Here is a 20,684-nt window from a genome sequence, read left to right on the forward strand (position 1 = left end):
CAAACGGTGCTTGAGGAGAACATGAAGCAATCTGTACAAATCCACAATGGAATGGCTCAGAAAGACAAGCTTTTTTTTTTTTTTTTAAATCTGAATTTAATCTAGTGTGGAAATGAATAGGTTTATTAATGCTGGAATCCCTTCTAGTATCACACAGTTGAAGGAATTCTGCATGGAGGAATGGGAAACATCTGCTTATCAACTGCGGTTTTATGATAAGAAGTATAGAAACACAAGCAACCTCTCCCTCACACCAGCGAAAGAATGTGTCCTTGTAACATCAAGGTTATACGACAGCTACTGGGCCTCATTCATGAAGCAAGAATGCCTACAATGGATTTCTTTATAAATCATTCAAAAATTGATATATAAATGATTGCATTAAACTGAATGTAGCTTTAATGTGTATTTTGATAAAAGCATTACTTAAATGCACTGTATGTTGCTAAAGACTTCTCTTATGACTGCTCAGTTGACTAGTTTTTTAAATGTTATAAAATAGTATGACTACCTGTCGCGTTTTTCTTTTCTTTTACCAAATACGGTGTTTGATTTCTGGTTGAAATATATTCTTGTTGTTTGAAAGGAAGTCATTTTCCTTTGTTCTGTCCATTTTTTCTAAGTACTGTTGATGCACTTCAAAGCCAAGCATATTACAAGTATAAGTTTACATTTTAGGCTATGACTGAAGGTTGTTTGAATGCCGTTAGACATCAGCTGCGAACCTCTTATGTTTGACAACAAAATAATCATGATTCAGCAACTCGGTTTGTTGTTAGTAAACGGTGGAAACATTTTTGAAGGTTGTATCCAGGGGTTTATTTGCTTGTGACATCTACACTCTTATCTTTCGCATTGTTTGACTTTGAAGTTGACTTTGGTTTATTTTCTAGGTGAACAGAGCCCCTAAAGGGACAAGATGATTGAAAAAAAAGTAGACATAGGAAAAATTATTTGTCATTGCTTTTGAGCTCTCTTGCAAATGTTTTGCGTTCCCCTGAGAAACTTTGCGTTCCGACGCAAAAACTTGCACATTCCGCCGATTAACTTTCAGTTCACTCGCAAAGAGCTCAGAAGGTTTGGTAAGCAAATGCAAAATTTCTCAGGGGAATGCAAAACTTTTTTTCTCATAACTTTTTTGGTTGCAGGGGTGGGGGTTTAAGAGTATGTGCAGCCTTCCTGTTCCCTATTTGATACTATCCTGAATGATTAGGCATCTTCTAACTAGCTAGTGTGAGCAGGAGAGGTCATCTAGGGGAAGGTTGTTTCAGGTGTTTGACTTAAAACAGTGCAGTGTAGGCTGATCTGTTGCTGACACCAAAGTACCGTGACAGCGATTGGTAAGTTTACGGATCCGTCAACACTTACAGTTCTTTGATGTCATACACCAATCAGTCACTGGTATTTTGACAATAACACATTTAAGACAAAACATGTTCCTGGATCAATATATTTGGATGATTCTGGAACAACATTCCTGTCCTAAATAAACTGTAAACAAATCTGATTGGTTGATCGGAACGTTGTTCCAGGATCAACAAAGAAATTGATTCAGGAACATGTTGAATTTAGTGAAAACACATTCAACTACATGGAACGGTCTGTGCAGCGACTCTTCAAGTCGAACACACCTATTGCATGCAGTGTTGTGCAAGTTACTTCCAAACTGTAATACATTAGGCATTACTTGTTACTGTTATTTAAAAGTATTTCATTACCTTACAATATTACTGTCTCAGAATTGTAATGCGTTACATTACTCATGTATTACTTTTGAGTTACTTTCACCAAAATAACTAAGTAGAACAACTTTGGGGCTGTAACGATATGCAATATGAAACCGAAATCGATTCGCGATTCGCCACATCCACGAACCTTCAGAATCGCGACACACCTCTTCCAACTCCAGCGTTATTCTCCTTACCGTCCAGATCCAATGCTGCCTTATCTTTAAATTAGGCTATTAGTATTATTTGAAGTTAACATTATAAAATACGTAGACCTACACCACAAAACTAGTTAAGGAGCGTTATGGACATGACATTTGCAGTCAAAACTTGAAATAAAAATTCTCAGAAAATATGTATTGAAACATATAGGCTACTTCCTCAAAGGACTCCAGACATTAGACAAATATCAGTCTGTTTTATTTTTAATATTAGGGAAAAGACACACATTCATGCGTGACAAAAAAAATAAATAGGAGGCAAAATATATTTTTTGTAATTCTGTTAATTACACTGCGCAAATCGGATGAGGAAGGGTTGGCTCTCCAGTCTCCATAGAACTTAAAATATTCATTTTATTTTAGTTTTCGTGTTCGCATTTATGAGGAAAAAACAATGTTACAGACGCAACCGCTCTGAACTGGCACTAAAAGACTGCTTTAAAACTTTCACATAGTCTGTTACCTTTAAAAAGTAAAAGCAGACAATACACTGTAATACAACTGTAATACAAGCCTCACTAAACATGTAACGAGTAAAATATTACTGAAAATGTAATAGTAATGCCTTACACTACTGCGTTACAGCAAAAAGTAATATGTTACTGTAATGTATTACTTTTGTAATGCGTTACTCCCAACACTGATTGCATGTATATTTTGAATGTTGCATGTGGGAATGTATTGTTTATTTTTTTTCTAGTATTTTTTTATAATATTTATGTAAAAGGTCATATTGAATTTTATTGTAAGTCGTTAGGTTTATATATTTACATTTATTTGAAATCCATTTCCCATTTATATGCCAATAGCATATAAATGGATTATTCCGTCTAAAGTTAGTTCTGGAAAGGGACAGAGCTGATGTTTGTTTTATGTAAATCCCCCCCCAAAATATGTAAATCAATTGATTATAAATCATTTACACACTATAAATCTGTATAGTAAAATGTCACCTATTGCACCACAATCACTGAAATACATTTAAAATTAAATTCCTGAATACAAAGGATGGATAAAAATTAGAAAGATTTATTACATTATGGTCAAAGTATGTTAGCTGTCATTACAGTTATTGCTGATCATTACAAAGATAAATACATTTTTAGTTTAATATCTACTACAGCAGCATTTCAAGGCACATTCTTAGTATCTAGACGATTCCTTTTCATTTGTTAGACATTTTTTTCTTAAACTTGGCCTGACTGGGCTTATACAATCATTCTGATGAAATAATAGGACTAAAGAATCAAATGATGTTTAAGTATAACATATAACGTATAACTGAATCAAATAAAAAGTTTAACATAACACTGATATGTTAAATACATTTCCTTAATGTAAATAAATCATTATAAATGCTCAAGTCAGACGGACACATGCATAATCAAATTAAAGTAAAATACTAATAATGGATGGATAGTCACATGCACATTATGGCTGGAATGAATTGTGACCATATAATAACATAAGGTCACATGTTAGTTTTTGGACGCACTACCTGCATTAATGCACTATGAAGTACCAGAAGTCACAGTTTCAACATATGAGCCGTCCAGCATTCACAGTGTGACTATAAAGTCTGTCTGTTAAACATATGACATTCATATTGTCTAGTACATCGTATGGTTTAGTACAGAATGTAAGAGTAAAGCACTACAGAACAACAGCATTCAAAACTATGGCAGGATCCTCAATGTCTGCTTTACTCTGGACCATCCGCAACTCAAGCTGAGCAGGACTGGGCTTTCGATCAGGACCAGCCACCTCTGAGAGACGAACCAACGTATGGGATGAGTTACATAAACATCATAGAGTACGACTTATCAAGCTAAAAATATGGCCAAAAGTTCAGCTGTCAAATTGTGTCACTCACACATTCTCAGAAGCACTTTGCATTATCTGGTCTGTGCATAAGCTCTTACCTTTTGCGTAAGTAATAGTCCTCTTAATGACATGGTGCATGACGGAAATGGTCTTTTCACAGGCTGTCTGTCAAAAATACATCAAATTGTTATACTCTTTGTTTTGCTGCGTGGGCTGTTCACTAGTTCTGCTAGTCCTATTATTATTATTAGCCTATTGACCGCTTCGCAAATCGTCACTATCTAACATTTTCGTCATAGTTTTTGTCATTCAAACCTAGTTTTTATAGTTATCGTCTCGTTTTCGTCTTTGAAAAAAATTTGGTTGACGAAAATAATTACTTATTCGTCAACGAAATAAACACTGTTTTGAATCTAACGGTCAAAATGACCGTTTGTGGCCATTCTAGTAGTTTTGGAATTCTGGCACTTCTAGTGTTAAGGAATTTATTGGGTAAACGTGTTTTCATTGTAGTTTATGCGCATGTTTTCTTATCGAATAGAAAAATTAATCAGACTTAAATGAGCGCTTTTTTTTGCGCATTTTTTTTTCAAATAACGCGCGTCTTGGCATTTCCATTCACGGTTTTTGATGCGATATATGCGCATATAAATAGGTGGATGGAAACATAGCTATTGTTCATTTACATATACACTACTGACATTCTAACAATAAAAAGCAGGTTGAAAATTGGCAAACTCAGCAATAATTAATGTGCATTGTGCAATCATCTTTTTTTTTACCTTCAGATCATTTGGGTGGTGGTGTGTCCATGCCAGAAGCATCGCAGCAAACAGGTCTCCAGTTCCCACAAACACAGCATCTACCCTGGGGATGTCCATACGGATCTGTTGGGTCACCATGGAACCGTCTGCTCTCACTGAGAAACAACATAGATCATATAACATATGATATTGAGTATATCATTAAATTCACATTTAGGGATGAAACCCTTTGACTTAAACCACCAATTAAGAATAATGCAGTTAAAATAACTCTTGAATGAACGAATACTAAATAAAAAGTTATATTTAAAAATGAGTTCCTCTATAAATATAAAACGGGACTTCCAGAACCTGACTGTTTATGGTTTCCGAGCAACATAAATATAGCAAGTAACTTTATTATAGTAAGTGTGATCACATATGTGGGTTTATCTTCCTCTTAAGGTGATGATACACTTTTTGGGCAATGTTGCTGTCAATGGAGAACCAGATGAGACACATATGCCTTCAACCGATCTAAATGATCCAGATAGAAACTTGTTGCTGTTGTGGAAAAAATAGTATTTTAGTTTTCATTAGACATTGGGGTTTTCTTTCGATTCAATCATGTATTTCTCTCCTGGAATGTATGCGTGAAAAGCAGGAACAAAGACACACACATATCAAATGATCAGGAAGAGCCTCTGTACTCTTTAGCATGGGCAATCAGTAAAACCTAGGGGGGCTAGAAGGATCATTGTCTTCAGAAAGACAGAGGGGTTTATCTATCCTTTTGACCTCACAGGTGTGAGGACAGTAAAACCCAGAGGGGGTTAGAAGAACCATTGTACCGATGTATTTCTAACAAACCAGCTAGATCTGGTTTTACTAGGTTGAGTGGAAAATTACAGAAGAAGGGACTGAAGAAAGTGGTGAATAAAAGGCTATCTGTTTTGCTGTGTGAGTTAGGTCTGTGTTCCTACCGTGGGATAGCTGCCATGGTATTTTTGTGAACAAGCCTCTTTTAAAAGAATAAACCTCATTTAAAATACAATTTGGATCCTGATGTCTCTTTTGCTGTTTAGTTAAATTTTGTTTTTGACACAACATTGCCCATTCTCAATGGGAAAGTGTCAAAGCAACAATTGCTCTGCAACATTGCTCAAAAAGTTGCCCTGTGTATGTTTATCTTTACAACAGTTTTAAAAACGGCTCATCCAATTATCAGTTATATACTGTAAACAGAGACAAGCTTCCAGGCGTGACCTTTGAATATGAAAAATGTAACTGTAAACTGAATTTTGAAATAGCACTCAATCCAGACAATGAGTGATGAAGACAAGTATGAGGAAAGCATTGCAAGAGCATAAGGAGTTTTACTCCACTGGGTTTAAGTCCAACTGGGTATTATAGTGGGACAATATGACAAAATCACCTCTTTTCTGGCTCCCCAGGGCGACCAGATACTGATCCCCCAGAGGAGAGGGCAGGTCAGAGCTGGTGATGACCACTGTGTCTGGACCCATCGAATGCAGCAGGTTCATCACCTGAAATACAACTTTCACGTTTCAGTAGGGTCTGTAGATGCACATTCAGCAATGTTGCTTAACGCAAAAAGTTTATTTCCATTTAATTTTCTCCTCTTCTTTAAAAAAAAAAGCATTAATCTGGATTACAGTAAGGTATTTATAAATGGAAGTGAATGGTGCCAATCTCTGAATGTTAAAATTCTAGTTATGTGGGTTTCCATCCAAACGTAGAGCCATTCTTTTTAAAGTTTGCAAAAAAAGAAGAAAAAAACAAACAAACAAAAAATGCGAATTAATTGCGTTTCCATCAAATAGTTTGAGCGGATGAAGGTGGTAAATAAAACCAAATAACCAACAGTAAAAAAAACACCATCAGTGGAAACAGACGATTAGTCGGTGGGTTTAATGTTTGCTATGTCAGAATTTATTCAGCAAATAAAATTAAAAATTAAAGTCTTTTTCCAAAATTTTGCGTTCGCATCACTCGTTTCTGATGCAATAATATTTTATGTGTGATGGAAACAGCTATTGTTTCAATAGTATAGCCACAAGACATAAAAATATGCATGTTAATAACATAATTTTTGTAAAAATAAATAAATAAATAAATAAATAATAATTATGAAATCACTAAAATGACAGTAAAGATCTCAAGAATGTCTTAATGTTACTGTTACAAGTTACTATTGCTCAGCAAAATTTAGTTGTTTCAATAGGAATGAAGTTTCGAGTGTGGGCGAAAGTTCCCACACAGATTTTTACAAATTTTTCAAGTTGGTCATGTTAATTTGCATCGGTGCTCATTTTGAAAGTTACTTCTATGCAAGGTATATAATGCTACGCTATTGAAAACAACAAAACAAGTCCTTTTTTGCCTGCAAAATTTCACTTAAATATTGTATTTACTGTACAGTTCAAATAAGTTTTAACAGAATTGATTTTTATAAAAAAATTTAATGAAAAGGTACTTAAATAACTCCAATATTTCACTCCACATTTCACTTTTATTGTAATTGTAAGCTTTCTTTTTGCTGCTGCTTTTATTGTTTGATTGGTTTTTGTGGTAAACAAATATTATGCCATAAATCCTGGAATTTGAACATTCAATATTTTATTTAGGTAATATCATAACCTTATATTACAGCGACTGTAACAAAGCTGTGAGTGGCGACAGCAGATACAGTACAACTGTGAATAATCCCAGCACTGTTATATTATAAAAATCAGCATTCTAAGAAAGCCACTAGACCAATCAGATTAGATTAGCAGAACTAACTGCTACATAAAGAGAACAGCTGATAGAAACTCACTTCAACGGCATCTTTCTCAGAACTTATGCTTCTACCAGTGAGGAGTCTGTGAGAGAAAAAAATTAAATGTAATATTTACGTGTTGTGTGTTATGACACACCAATGAAAAAAGCCCGGAAATGAAACAAACTGCGACTGGGGTCTATTTGCCTTGCACAAATGGTCACGGGAGACACATGTGACGCATACTGACACCATGTGCTCAGACCACGGCATTTAGGAGTACACTCTAGGGCCATTGATTTATAAACAAATACTGTAAACAAATCAGCATAACTGAACTTACTGTGCTTCAAACTGATTGGGAGTAATTATGTCAGCAATTGGCACTACTTTGTCCCTGTAGACAGGCAACATGTTCTCAGGAACATACTAAAAATAAAACAGGAAGTAGAATAGAATAGAATGAGGCATTTATATAGCGCAAATGTACTACTGTACACCCAAAGCGCTTTACAATCATACCAGGGAATATCTCCTCAACCACCAAAGCCGTATGTAAGATTGTGGCCAAAACTGGTAACATTTTTTTTTATCCGACACGTTTTTATCTGCAGCTGTGGTAACTAGAGCAGAGCTGGCAACCCAGATGCTGCAAAACTACTGACTCTGTAATTGGTAGATCGGTGGAGGGTGACGCATCAGACCAAAACACAACAGACCAAAACACAGCTGCAACTTCAGTTTTTAAATGACAATATCCTGGCTGGACTACAGTCAGTGATATAAGTATTTGAAATGAACATGATGTCTTGATGTCTAGGGACATATAAGGGCCATTTCATGATTATTTGAAATCAATTGCTTACATACAGCTCCTTTAATGCAAATATTGTAGGGGGTTGTTTTATCTATATGCTTACCATGGCCCCATTATCACCCAGCACCGGATCACACACTTGGGTAGGCAGGGAAAAAGAAAAACAGCAATGAACATAATACGCTATGTAACACGTGTCAGTTTGGACAATGACTCGTAATTCCATCGGCACACATGACATTCCCATTTCCCAAATAATGATGTTCTAATTATATCCTGTTTGATTAATTTCAGATACAGCTGCTGTATGAACTTGCTACAGCCAAAAGATACACAAACACACAATAAGTCACACATACAGCACAAGCGGCTTGTGAAGAAACAGCACATGGGCCAATATCGCAATGATTATTCATTGGAAAAGCAGATATCCTTATCATGATTAAAATACGATTAATCGTGCAGCCCTAATTTTAAGTCATTTTAAAAGCTGTTATTTGCCTTAGGTCTATTTTTATTACACACACACACACAAAAAAATCAGATTACTCGATTAATCGCCAAAATAATCGGCCGATTACTCGATTACCAAAATAATAGTTAGCGACCCGACAGCCCTAATATACACACCATACACAAGGCTAGGGTTTGCCCTCTTCAGCTCCTGTACAATGTTGACCACCGTTTCCAAAAAGGAATCATCCCTAGAGTACCCTGAAAGAAAAAAAAAAAAAACATGGATGAAACCAACTGACCAAAAGTGATTCATTTACTTTAAATGATGAAATGTAATGTCCACCAACCATCCCCCCTCCCCTCCAAAAAAAAAAAAAAAAAAAGCATTTCTGATTGGATAAAAATGGACAGGATACTTTCTGAGTTATTGAAAAACAGGATGTTGGCACGAGGGCACATGATGATTAGACAAGACAAATACAGACTGGAAAAAGTCTTATCTGCTCTGCTGTGGCATGAACATTAGGGACTTTAAGCAACAGCTGCTGATAGAACGGCGACGGCAGCCGGAAATAAACAGTTAACTGCCGTAGTTAAAGAGCGCAAAAATCACTAAGCAACAGTAAAGAGGACGGCATAGGGAATAATTTAATCATCAGACAAAATACAAAAAGAAAGTGGTTTTAAAAAGAAAGAGAAGGGTTGATTTTAGCACTTAATGATATACAGAAACGATTTCAATGCCACATAACCTAAAACATAACATTAAAGGTATAGCGGAGGATCTTTCCGAATTTTAGAGAAGACCCGCCCTCTCCAATTTTTTTAAAAAAATGCACATGCACAAACACAACACTCTTGCTCCCGAGAGCTAGGGAACGTCTATACGCCTTGCACAATTAATTTATGTTGCAAATTCTAAACTAACTAAAAAACATTCATAAAAAAGACAACATGCCAAATGCCCTTCCGTGTTTTATTTACTTATTATACTCAAGACATGATATGTGCAACCCTGTATCACACGAAATACGTTCTGAGGAAACTATTTTGCAAATCGCAATTACGTTACATAGCAACATATAAGCAGTGCTATTACGTTGGTCCTTAACCTAATATCTCTCATTGTTAATACGTTATTTTTATACATAGTTGCATATGGAGAAGTAGCTTGTTGCATTTGTGTAATAATAAACACAGAAGATTTTAGAATATTTCAGCGTGATACCATTTACCATTTTGGACAAAAGGCTACTTTAGACAAATTGAGATGTTTACCGTGTCTATGCGGTGCATGACTCGTGCCAGGGCTAGCATTGTAGCTTGCATTAACTTTTACTAGTGATTTTAAATGGATTTCTCCAAATAGCGTGACAAACTTTACCTGTCTGGTAGAATCTTCGCGACTGCGGCATCAGTGAGAAGCCCAACCTGTGCTTTTAGCGCACGCCAGCGTGTGATATTCACCCAAAATCTCTCTGGTCTTGTTTCTATATTCTGCGGCCTTTCTCTTCTTATCATACACTTAGTAAACATTTTTTCTCTTTCGACCCTCAGCCATTTTCAAAGGAATGGCTGAAACCGTAACTCCGACATAATACACATGAAAGTGAAAATTACATAGGGATGAGCACGTAGCCTACGACGGCCTTACGTAAACATATCACCAGAATGATTGACACTTAGGTGGACCAATAGTATAGACTACCCACCCGGAAAAAGAAAATCCTCCGCTATACCTTTAACTGTCTTAATCTGTCACGTACGACTACGGCAAATCAGCTGTTCTCCCGTAGTAGACGGTTACAGTAGAACTTCAAGAAGTAGCAGTTAATGTCGCGCATGCCCAATGGAACGCCAGAATGCCGTTGCCGTTCCACCAGAGGCTGTTGCTTAAAGTCCCTATTGTCATTTGAGAAATCAATAGATCCAGTGAGGAATAAAAAAATTAGACAATAAATTATGGTCAAATAGATAAATATATAAAAATCTTGATATCGATTGATAATAAGTACAACAAAAAATATAAATAAAAATAAAACTGCAGCCGGGCAATTAAAAATGACATTATGACCTACACATAATCATGAATGTAATTACAGTTCTAAACCAAGTTATGTACTTTTAATGAGTTTGGACATGCATAATCCTATTTAAACCAGTTTGGGCTTGTCCTGTGTCGGACAGTTATTGAATAATGTACATACATCAGTTATTAAATACCAGCAGAGCAGACACAATAGGGACTTTAAGCAACACCCTCTGGTGGAACGACAACGGCATTCTGGCGTTCTATTGCGCATGCGCGACATTAACTGCTACTTCGCGACATTCGACTGTAACCGTCTACTACGGGAGAACAGCTGATTTGCCATAGTCGTTACTACGTGACAGATTAAGACAGTTAATGTTATGTTTTAGGTTATGTGGCATTGTAATCGTTTCTGTATATCATTAAGTGCCAAAACCAACCCTTCTCTTACTTTTTAAAATCACGTTCTTTTTGTATTTTCTCTGATGATTAGCTAAATTATCCCCTATGCCGTCCTCTTTACTGTGGCTTAGTGATTTTTACGCTCGGCAGTTACGGCAGTTAACAGTTTTACTTCCGGCTGCCGTCGCCATTTTATCAGCAGCTGTTGCTTAAAGTCCCCAATTACAGGAGGAAAGACCTGTACCTGTGAGCACATAGTCGTAATGGTTCACGTTGTTGAGCTTGATCCCCTCGTACAGGACATGCAATTCGTCCGCAGTCATCACTTGCCCTTTCCAGTGCTCATATCCTGGCAAGATAAAGACTATTTAATTCAAGTTGTCTAGCCTTTGTCATATAACTGAAATGCATGCTTTAGTAATAAGGTATGAGATGCTATGCAATATTTTATTTTATAAACCGTAATGACACAGACAACATCAGGAATATTTGTCTGCTGTCACTTTAATAAATATTGCTGAAATATTGCCGTACGCTTTGAAAATGGAAACAAGTTGCTCTATAACTGTTATGTGCTTGCAACTATATACAGTAGCTAAGCAAGTTTGTGGGTCCAAAGTAAGCTCTGCGGTCTTGGCCATTAGTTGATTTACTTTTTTGTAGTAGTAGTAATACGTTGTCAAATATGTTTAAACTCAAATATACTACCTAATACTAATAGTCATGTCTCTTTGTATTAATTTGTCCTGTTATTGACGTAATGCACAACGAGATGTTCGAATATGTTTTTTTAGAGGGAATATGTAATTTTGACAACCCTAGTATGCATACGGTAGCTGTTACGAACACTGGTCATAGGATTAAGTAATGCCAACGTTGTTCCGTGCTTTTTGTGGGAGATATATTCAGCACCCACCTGGCTGAGGTTTGGACGCGTGTGGTGTGTGTCTCCCTCGCCATCGCAGTGATATTAGAGACTAGACATGCTCATTTTATTTTTTGAAAAATTGAAACCATGGCAGTAAATAGTTTGTTACTTTTAAAATGAAGTACAATGTGCACTCTGCACTTTATTATGCTGGTTGCTACTGTGTGCAATAGTGTAATTAATTTATTTATGCTTAAATATTTATTTTCGGCACTGAACTTTTTTTTTTTGTTCTACCTCACATGTTCTTACTATATGTTAAATAAAATATTGCTTTTTAAGTTAAATAAATGTTACTTTTATTAAATTGAGACCTGTAACATTTGTTAACATCATGTCATTTTTTATGATGTAAATTGAGGGAGCAACATGTATCGGCTCCAAATATCGGCTCAAGAAAATCGGCAGCCCGTATCGGTATCGGCACTAAAAAATCCATATCGGTCGATCCCTATAATTTAGTACCATAAAATAACCTAAAAACACAAAATGTTAAATAAAAAACATTATGAAAACTAAAATATGGTACATTCATTTCATTGAAATAAAAAAAAAATCTGTCCTTTTTGGCCAACATAGAAAGAGCACCAGGGTGAAACAGCGCTGACAAACTGGAGAAACACTGATAGGCTTTTCAATCTACAAACTGCCATCATATACCAAGGATTTAATTTTCCTAGTTTAATGGACCACATTTTGCCCTTAACTTCAAATAAATGTTGATAAAGCCATGAGTTTATGTATGACCCTGACAAAATTCAGACATGTTTGATTTAAAACAGCTTTTAAGCACCATTAAAAGGTTTGCTATTTGCTATTTGATCCCACGCTGAACGCACAGAGCCATAAACCTTCAAAGATTAACTGTATAGCGGTTAAATATTAAACACTATAATTAACTATTCATTGGGGCGACAGGTGACAGTTCAAAAGGATGTCTAATGGACTCAACGGCTCCTCACCTGCCCCTTAAACAAACACTTGATCATTGACAGTTTAACCAAGCAAACAAACTGCAAATCTTATTATTTCATAAATTCATAAAATAAAATGCATTGAGCAGCTTTAGTTCATGGCCAGATTCATTTAAATAAGCAGGGTGAAAGATGGAAACAGATGCTCAAATAACTGTTTTTAAAAGTGTGCGTCATTCCATTGTCAGTTAAAAAAAGGAGGTTGCCAGTTAAAACAGGATGTTGCCAGAGAGTACATGATGGCTGGAACAATAAATAAAAGACATGCTTTGTCTCATCTGACAAGTCTGTAATAACCTACTGTGGCATGAATAATTTTTTGCCACTAAGTCATTTGAAAAATCAATAGATCAATTGATGAATAAAACAAGTAAGCAATAAATTATGGCCATGTGGATAAATAGATAGTGCGTGTTTAGTAATGTATTTGACCCTAAGAAAAAAAAACTTTATATTAAACATATTCCTACACTACTCAGTTTCTACATTAAAGGTGCATTGCGCAAAATGTTAAAAATACCTGTTTTTCTAACCCATACATGCTTAAACAATTGCCCGATGGGCTGAATGAGCCCTTCTCTGACCACTGCGATTGCCTCTATAATCCTGTACAGTAAAATAAATAAGAGGGATCTGAGACGGAATTTGAGACTGGGCTCACGCTCACCTGGCTATGTCTGGCAGGTTTGTGTATTCACTGCCATTCTCCATATCAGCGAAGACAACTCGAGCGACAAAAGTAGATGAACTCAAAGAGACTGGTTTGTAGTTCGTTCGAAAACCCAACGCAAACTCCACAAAGAAATACAAAGAAAAAAATCTTTTGTTTAGTGCCACCAAAAGGGTCAAATTGGAGTCAGACAGATGTCGGGAATAAGACGAGAGTCAACATAGGGAAGGCTTTCAACAAATAGAGCTATCTCAGATCTGCTTTAGTGCTCAAATGGGATCCAATACAAAGTAATAACTTGTATTGTTCATCAACATGTCTCCATGATAATATAATCATAAGTGGATACAGTAAGCAGATAAAACAGTTCAACATGGAAACAAAAAAAAGTTTTCTACTACCCCCGTTTTCCCCTCAAACACACATAAGTGTGTAATTTACTCAAATCCCATTCCTTTGATATATTTAAAATGACTTGCAGATTTATAACTTTATGACAAGACATTATGACTGTAACAAAAGATTTGTGCAGGTGATGCTCCTTTGGCTATGAACAGCAGGCTATGAACACCTGGTTGCAGTTTTGCTTGTTGCCAGAGGGGGCATAGTTCTGCAAAAACTCAAGAGACTTGCGCTATGCAGCTTTAAGAATTAGATTGAATATTATATTTTTAATTTTTTTAATCAAATTAATTTACCTATTTAGCATTATGTTTAAACATTTCCTGACAAAATATTTCATTCATTTATCCATTTCTCAATTCATTCATTGATTTTTAACTGGAATGACTGACTTAATATATAAAGTGATTATGTTTCACTTCACTCAAATCAATTGGTGAAGATTTCATGATGGAATAGTTTAGGACATCTGTGTAGGGGCACAACCTAACACGGGGCAAGTTGTAACGCATTTGTTTTAACTACTTTTACACATGCTAGCATGACAAAGCTTAGTACAAGATGCCATATCAACACTATATAGGTATAAAAATGCACCAAAATTTACAAATCTTTGCAAAATATCTAGGCGGCTGCATATGAAAAAAATAAACCCAACCAAACCCTAAAAACATTCAACAAAGGAAACAAAAAGTTTCTCAGCTGTTTTCTGTAGTATAGTCCTTAACAACATACTAAAAGTTAACCAAAGTTTGACCACTAGGAAGGTGTAATTTTCAAGATGGAGTACAAAATGCCTTAAAATATACTAACTCCTTCATTATTTGACCTAGCCAAGTAATCTTGCTGTCTAACCCCATGTTTTCTGGGTCAGAGAAATCCATTGGACTTGTTTAAATTGCACTGACATGATGACATATTTATGGAATACATGATTTTGTGAGATTACTGGAAGGTTTTATCTTTGTTTGTGGTGAACCAGTGATGTAAACCATTAAGCCTAAAATTAGACCTCAAATACGTGTTTTTGGACATATCCTCTTTTTTGCTTTTTTTGCTTTAAGAGTGATTGGACCCAAAAGTAACTTAAATTGGAGTTGTGTAACTTTGATCATAAGCAATGAGGGAGTCACTGAGCAGTCACTCAAGCAAAAAATCTAATAAACCTATCCTGGATTCCATCCCGCCAGCGGAGCGTTATGTCCTTAACGTTATGTCCTCCCTGGCTCACCACTGGCATGGAAAAAGGGTGAGTTACGGTGCCATTGCACAGTCATATGCAGATTTTACCATAGACAATTATGGTAAAGCAACAGTCGTTTTTGATGGTTATAGCGAAGGTCCTTCCATCAAAGACAATATGCATCAGAGATATGCTGAAAACAATCACCCCATTGTTAACTTCAATGCAGAGACAAAGTTTGTGGGAAGAAAGGATGATTTCTTTTCCAGATCGTCTGACAAACAAGGACTTATCAATCTTATGACCGAAGAGCTGGAGAAGAAGGGCTGCACTGTTATCAATGCATCGGGTGATGCATTTGACAAGACGTGGACATTGTCAAAGCTGCGGTCAAGGCCTCAGAACATCAGCACACAACCTTGAATGGGGGAGGATACAGACTTATTATTCTCCTATACTGTGGTGGGATAAACAATAGAGGCCTCTATTTTCGTGCAGACAAGTTCAAAGCTACTAAAGTGTTCAACATCAATGAGATGAAACAAGTCCTGGGTAGTGACTTGTGTTCCCAGTTGCTGTTTATTCAAGCCCTCACAGGATGTGATTCAGCTGCATGTGCAAACATGTATCAGGCACCAGTATTCCTGGTCTAGGAGGAATACAAAGGAGTAATGGTCATTTTAAGGACCTGATGGCCACCATGTTGAAAATAAGGCCTTTCTTGGAGTCAAACTTTAAGTATGTTTTTAAGTACAGTACATATAATACTACTGATACAACTGAGAAAACTTATGTTAGATTTTGGAGGGGTTAAGCAATATTTGCAGCTGATTACCATAGCAAAAGTAAAAAAAATGTTTTAAAGTTTATTTAAAATTAGAGAAATCTGATATTGCTCAGAAATGTTCAGAAATTATTGATTAGTATTATATTTTGACCTATGCTGTATAGTTTTCTGGTGTGTTCGTTGTCAAACTCAAAATCTGTTTATTTTTAATTATTAAAAACACCATAATTTTATACGAAAAAGTTAATAATTATATTTTATTGACAAAATATTTAAGTTTGTCTTGTGTATTTTTTATTAGAACAGATAACATTGTATTTTAACCGGACATTTGGTCGTTACAATTTGCCCCTCACAATGTACGGCATAATATCACATTTCACTAGGTTATACCAGGAAAAAGTATACACTGTATTGGTGAAACCATACCACATAATTGTAGTAGACATATGGGAAATTAATGCAGGGAAAAATAAATACTTCATAAGTAAAAAAGGCATTTCAGGGCAATATTCTTCAGCCTCTCTAACTAATGATTTTATCATGTGATTCTGAATGCTTAAATTTAAAGAATGACCCATTCAGTGACTGATTTCAATGCTGCAGTGTTCATATCCCTCATTACATAGAGTCACTTAACAAGGAGATTAGTAACGATAAAAATTTTTTGCTTCGTTCTCACCACATTTACAATGTACAAAATAGAAATCATTCCACAGATCAGTGGGAGGATTGTTATAGATTCCTGCTCCCACTGAAGAATAAAGCAGGGTGTTGTTCAGGATCTTGTGAACAGCATGAGAAAACAGCACTTAAACACATGACTCTTAGCAACACACCCTCAAAAGAATTGGCTGAATAATCACAGCAACGGTTTACCCATTCAGTGCAAACATTAAAATGTCAAAAGGATATATAGGAACATGATAATGGACCATGAGCAATAAAAAGCTACTACTTTTAGAAAACACCAGTCCACAGACCGGTTTTAACCCTTTTAAACCATTCAATGCTCTCTTTTCTATGTACCATAACATGAAATTATCATTTCAGTGCTGCAGGGATTGAGTTCCACATCTCTCCACCATATCTGTCAGAGTCAGACTACAATGGATTGAATGAATTATTATTATTATTATTATTGAGTAAACTACCTTTATTGAACGAATACTTTTTTTCATAGATTAATTAAAAAAAAAAACAGTTATTTTTGAAAAAAAAAAAAAAAATCAGCTGAATAAATGATTCAAAATCTCACTTTAAAAACAGTTGCATGCTCTTCCGGTCTCCTTTTACTCTCTCCTATACACTTCTCATTTTGCAGTCTCTTGGTTCTGACCCACACTAAACACTTCTCTTTAAAGCGAGGGGCACTCTTTGTTCAATCTCTGCACTCCCCCTCCTGTCTTGTGACTTGAAAATTAGGCAAAAGGTCACTTTCCAAAACATTCACCATCTCTGCTCCCCTCTGCTGGAATGAGCTGCCAACTCCAACTATTAACACTCCACCACAAATATTCATTCAACCAAAAATGAAAATTACTTTCTGTCCCTCCATTGTCCATTGACAGTCTACGCAACTACCACTTTCAAGCTCCAGAAAGGTAGTAAAGACATCATTAAATTGATCCATGTGACTAATAATAGTAATAGTCTGCAGCACACGCTCACGAGAGCATCAGGATGCATGCGTGTGTTGTTGACATGAGAGCAGGTGTTTTTACGTGAACATGCGTTGGAGATAAATAAGGTGGAAAATTATGTTTATGGTTGAGCAAATAAAGCACCACTTTACAAAATTGGGGATTACATGGATTACTTTCATGTTGTCTTTACTACCTTTCCAGGGCTTGTGGGTGTGGAACGACATGAGGGTGAGTAATAACTGACATCTTAGGGTGAATTATCCCTTTTAATTGTAAAAAACATTCTTGAACCAGTATATTGAATGAATGATTCATACCCTGCATCTCAATGTCCATACTATCCCCACCACTAATACATTAACTGACAGCACATTGTATGGTTTTGTTTTTTTAATTAGTTTTTCAAGTACTGGTTGTGTGGTACCTTTAAATCAAGATTAAAAAAGGAGCCACCACCTGTTTTGCACCTCTGAATACAGACATAACTGGAAAAAAGCTGGGGGAAAATATCAGACTGAACTTTGCTTTTCTTCACTGAAAGGAAAATAATACTGCCACATGCTGTGAAACAAAAAGCTGAGCTTTAACCATTGAAATGATGAAAATTTCCACACCAAGGTTGAACAGTACCTAGAGAAACTCACCCAGATATAATTATTGACATTTTCTTACTCTTTCTTTTAAACATTAAATTGTGCTTTAGCAATCCTTTTATCTATAATTTAGAATTCCTTAAAATTTAGAATTATATATATATATATATATATATATATATAGAGAGAGAGAGAGAGAGAGAGAGAGAGAGAGATAGTTATATTTATAGGTGTGTGTGTGTGTATATATATATATATATATATATATTTCTATACAGTATATAAAATCATAATTATATAGAGTATAACGTTAGGCCTATACTACTTTCAATTTTTTTAAACCCTATCTGCAACAAAGCTTGACTGTGAGGAGTAGCAAAGAGGAGTGATTAGTAATGCTTCATCAAAATGAATTCTGAACAACTAATTTGAACTTCAGTCTTGATTGCGTAATGATTTGATGAGAACAATGCAACAGTGATTGGGTTGTTGACATGACCTTCCATGCCATTTCAGCAGAGTCCTCCATTGTGACAATCTATTATTAACCGTAAACTATTTTATACACGTTTTTAATCAGATTCGTCATTCATTTGCATATAATTTGAGCTAAAACTTAAACTGAAAAATAAATGCCATAATGTTGGTCTGTCCATCTTTTGCTTGAATGGATGCAGCAGTTATTTACCTACCTGTGTGATTGGAGAACTGCACAGAGTTTATAGTGTCCACTTCAAAGCCCAGCACCTATTACAGCAGTGACACAGGTTACGACAACATATTTTACAAACTGACATGCATTGTAGTGTGAAACTAACGCTGTTTTGATTGTTGTAATGGGTGTGGGTGCGAATGAGTTTGAAAATTAGTTGCATAACAACTACGTTAAAACTGTAGAAATGTCGCTGCAGACATCTAATGTACTGCAAAAGCTACTGTCTCTTACCTGCAAAGGAAACGATGCAGATTTGTTTCCCACATATCCTCTGACAACGTGACTCTGAACTGACAGAACTCTGCAGTCCATTCTTTATGCTTATGACGTTAGCTTAAATCAAAACACAACTAGCTTTTAATATTCTCATTAAAATATCACAGTAGTCTTAAAGAGGAAAAAGCGATCGACCGTAGTAGATACAACAAAAAAGACACTTTAGTAATGACAAACATTCAACAGCTTTCACTGCGCATTGCATGCATGGATCATAGGACATTGATGGGCGCCTTCCGCTATTTCTTTCAGGCGTCTGCCGAGGACACCTTACAAGAGCTCTTGTTGACAACGGCTCTGGAATAGACCAATCGCGTCGAAGTTAGAATGTCAGCGTTCCAAGATCATCAAAGCATCTCTGGTTCTTCTTCTTCTTCTTCTTCGTTTGGTGTTTTATGGCGGTTCTCTGGTTAATGCAGAATTAAATCACCATAAAAAAAGGTTTATTAAAGTTAGAATAATGGCATAGCCTACAGTTCAACTACATTCAAAACAAACACACTTTATATCAAACCCTTTTGTAAATTTATATCCATTATAAAATAAGCCACATTTGAAAAAAAAAAAAAAAAAAAAAACACAATTCCTCAAGATAAGCTTGACTATTTGGTTTTTAACATTTACAAAGTGATATCACTCAATGTGTAGGCCAAATTTAACACAAGCACTTACACTTAAACTTAAAACACTTAAACATACACTTAATGGGATACTCTACCTCTTTTTTTTTTTGGAAATAGGCTCGTTTCACAACTCGCTCAGGGTTAAACAGTTAAGTTTTACCGTTTTCAAAAAATCCATTCAGACGATTTTCTGATATTTAGAAACTGTCTGGTTACTGATATTCTTCTAAATATCAGAAAATCATCTGAATGGATTTGAAAATTATAAAAACTCAACTATTTAACTCTTTAACTGAGCGAGTTGTAAAATGAGCCTATTTCCAAAAAAAAAAAAAAGTGGAGTATCCCTTTAAGTGTTTGTTTAAGTGTTTTAAGTTTAAGTTCAATTACCTGTGTTTTTTTTAATTATACAAATTTTATAAAAGTTTGCATGAAATGAAAATTCACCTGTGTATTTTCTCAATGCAAGTAACATATCTTATTGTGAACAAATCATCAATGTTTATGTTTTATTTTTTTACATTTAATTTTTAATCAAAATGTCATAACTGGATCTTCCAGTGAAAATGAGACATCGCTTTGATCACTTAAAGGTATAGGGTAAGCAAAATATTTTACATAAACATTTTTGTTATACTGCTTGAAACTCTCTTCCCATCCTGATAGCAATCAATAATAGACCACAATTATAGTGATGTTAACCAATAACCACAGAATTTATAAATCCAAAAGTGCAATTATGAAAACATATTATAACTTTCAGAAGGAAACCTCAATGATTATTTTTACTTCCTGATTATAGGTCGGACTACAAACTGCTCTACCTTTCAGATCAGTCTTTTACTTTGATCTGTCTGCATAAAATTGTATCCCTTTGTAACTT

The 20,684-nt window shown here is 35.4% G+C and overlaps 1 protein-coding gene across 2 annotated transcripts; it reads right to left on the minus strand.

Moving 5' to 3' along the window:
* Positions 1–2,957: 2,957 nt before the first annotated feature.
* pdxka (pyridoxal (pyridoxine, vitamin B6) kinase a) lies at positions 2,958–19,436 on the minus strand. 2 transcript variants are annotated; one of them, XM_039683287.2, is made up of 11 exons: positions 19,134–19,436; positions 18,880–18,934; positions 11,249–11,353; positions 8,745–8,828; positions 8,218–8,252; positions 7,641–7,726; positions 7,355–7,400; positions 5,951–6,062; positions 4,555–4,691; positions 3,871–3,937; positions 2,958–3,714 (listed from the first exon to the last, which is right to left on the minus strand). In XM_039683287.2, the coding sequence occupies exons 1-11, from the start codon at positions 19,212–19,214 to the stop codon at positions 3,602–3,604; spliced, it is 921 nt and encodes a 306-aa protein (XP_039539221.1). In that variant the 5' UTR covers positions 19,215–19,436; the 3' UTR covers positions 2,958–3,601. The 2 variants fall into 2 exon arrangements, with proteins under 2 accessions (XP_039539221.1, XP_088989472.1); XM_089133346.1 differs by lacking the exons at positions 18,880–18,934; positions 19,134–19,436 and adding an exon at positions 17,207–17,230.
* Positions 19,437–20,684: the final 1,248 nt, after the last annotated feature.

This window comes from Pimephales promelas, chromosome 7 (assembly GCF_988280905.1).
Source record: "Pimephales promelas chromosome 7, fPimPro1.hap1.1, whole genome shotgun sequence".
NCBI lineage: Eukaryota > Metazoa > Chordata > Actinopteri > Cypriniformes > Leuciscidae > Pimephales > Pimephales promelas.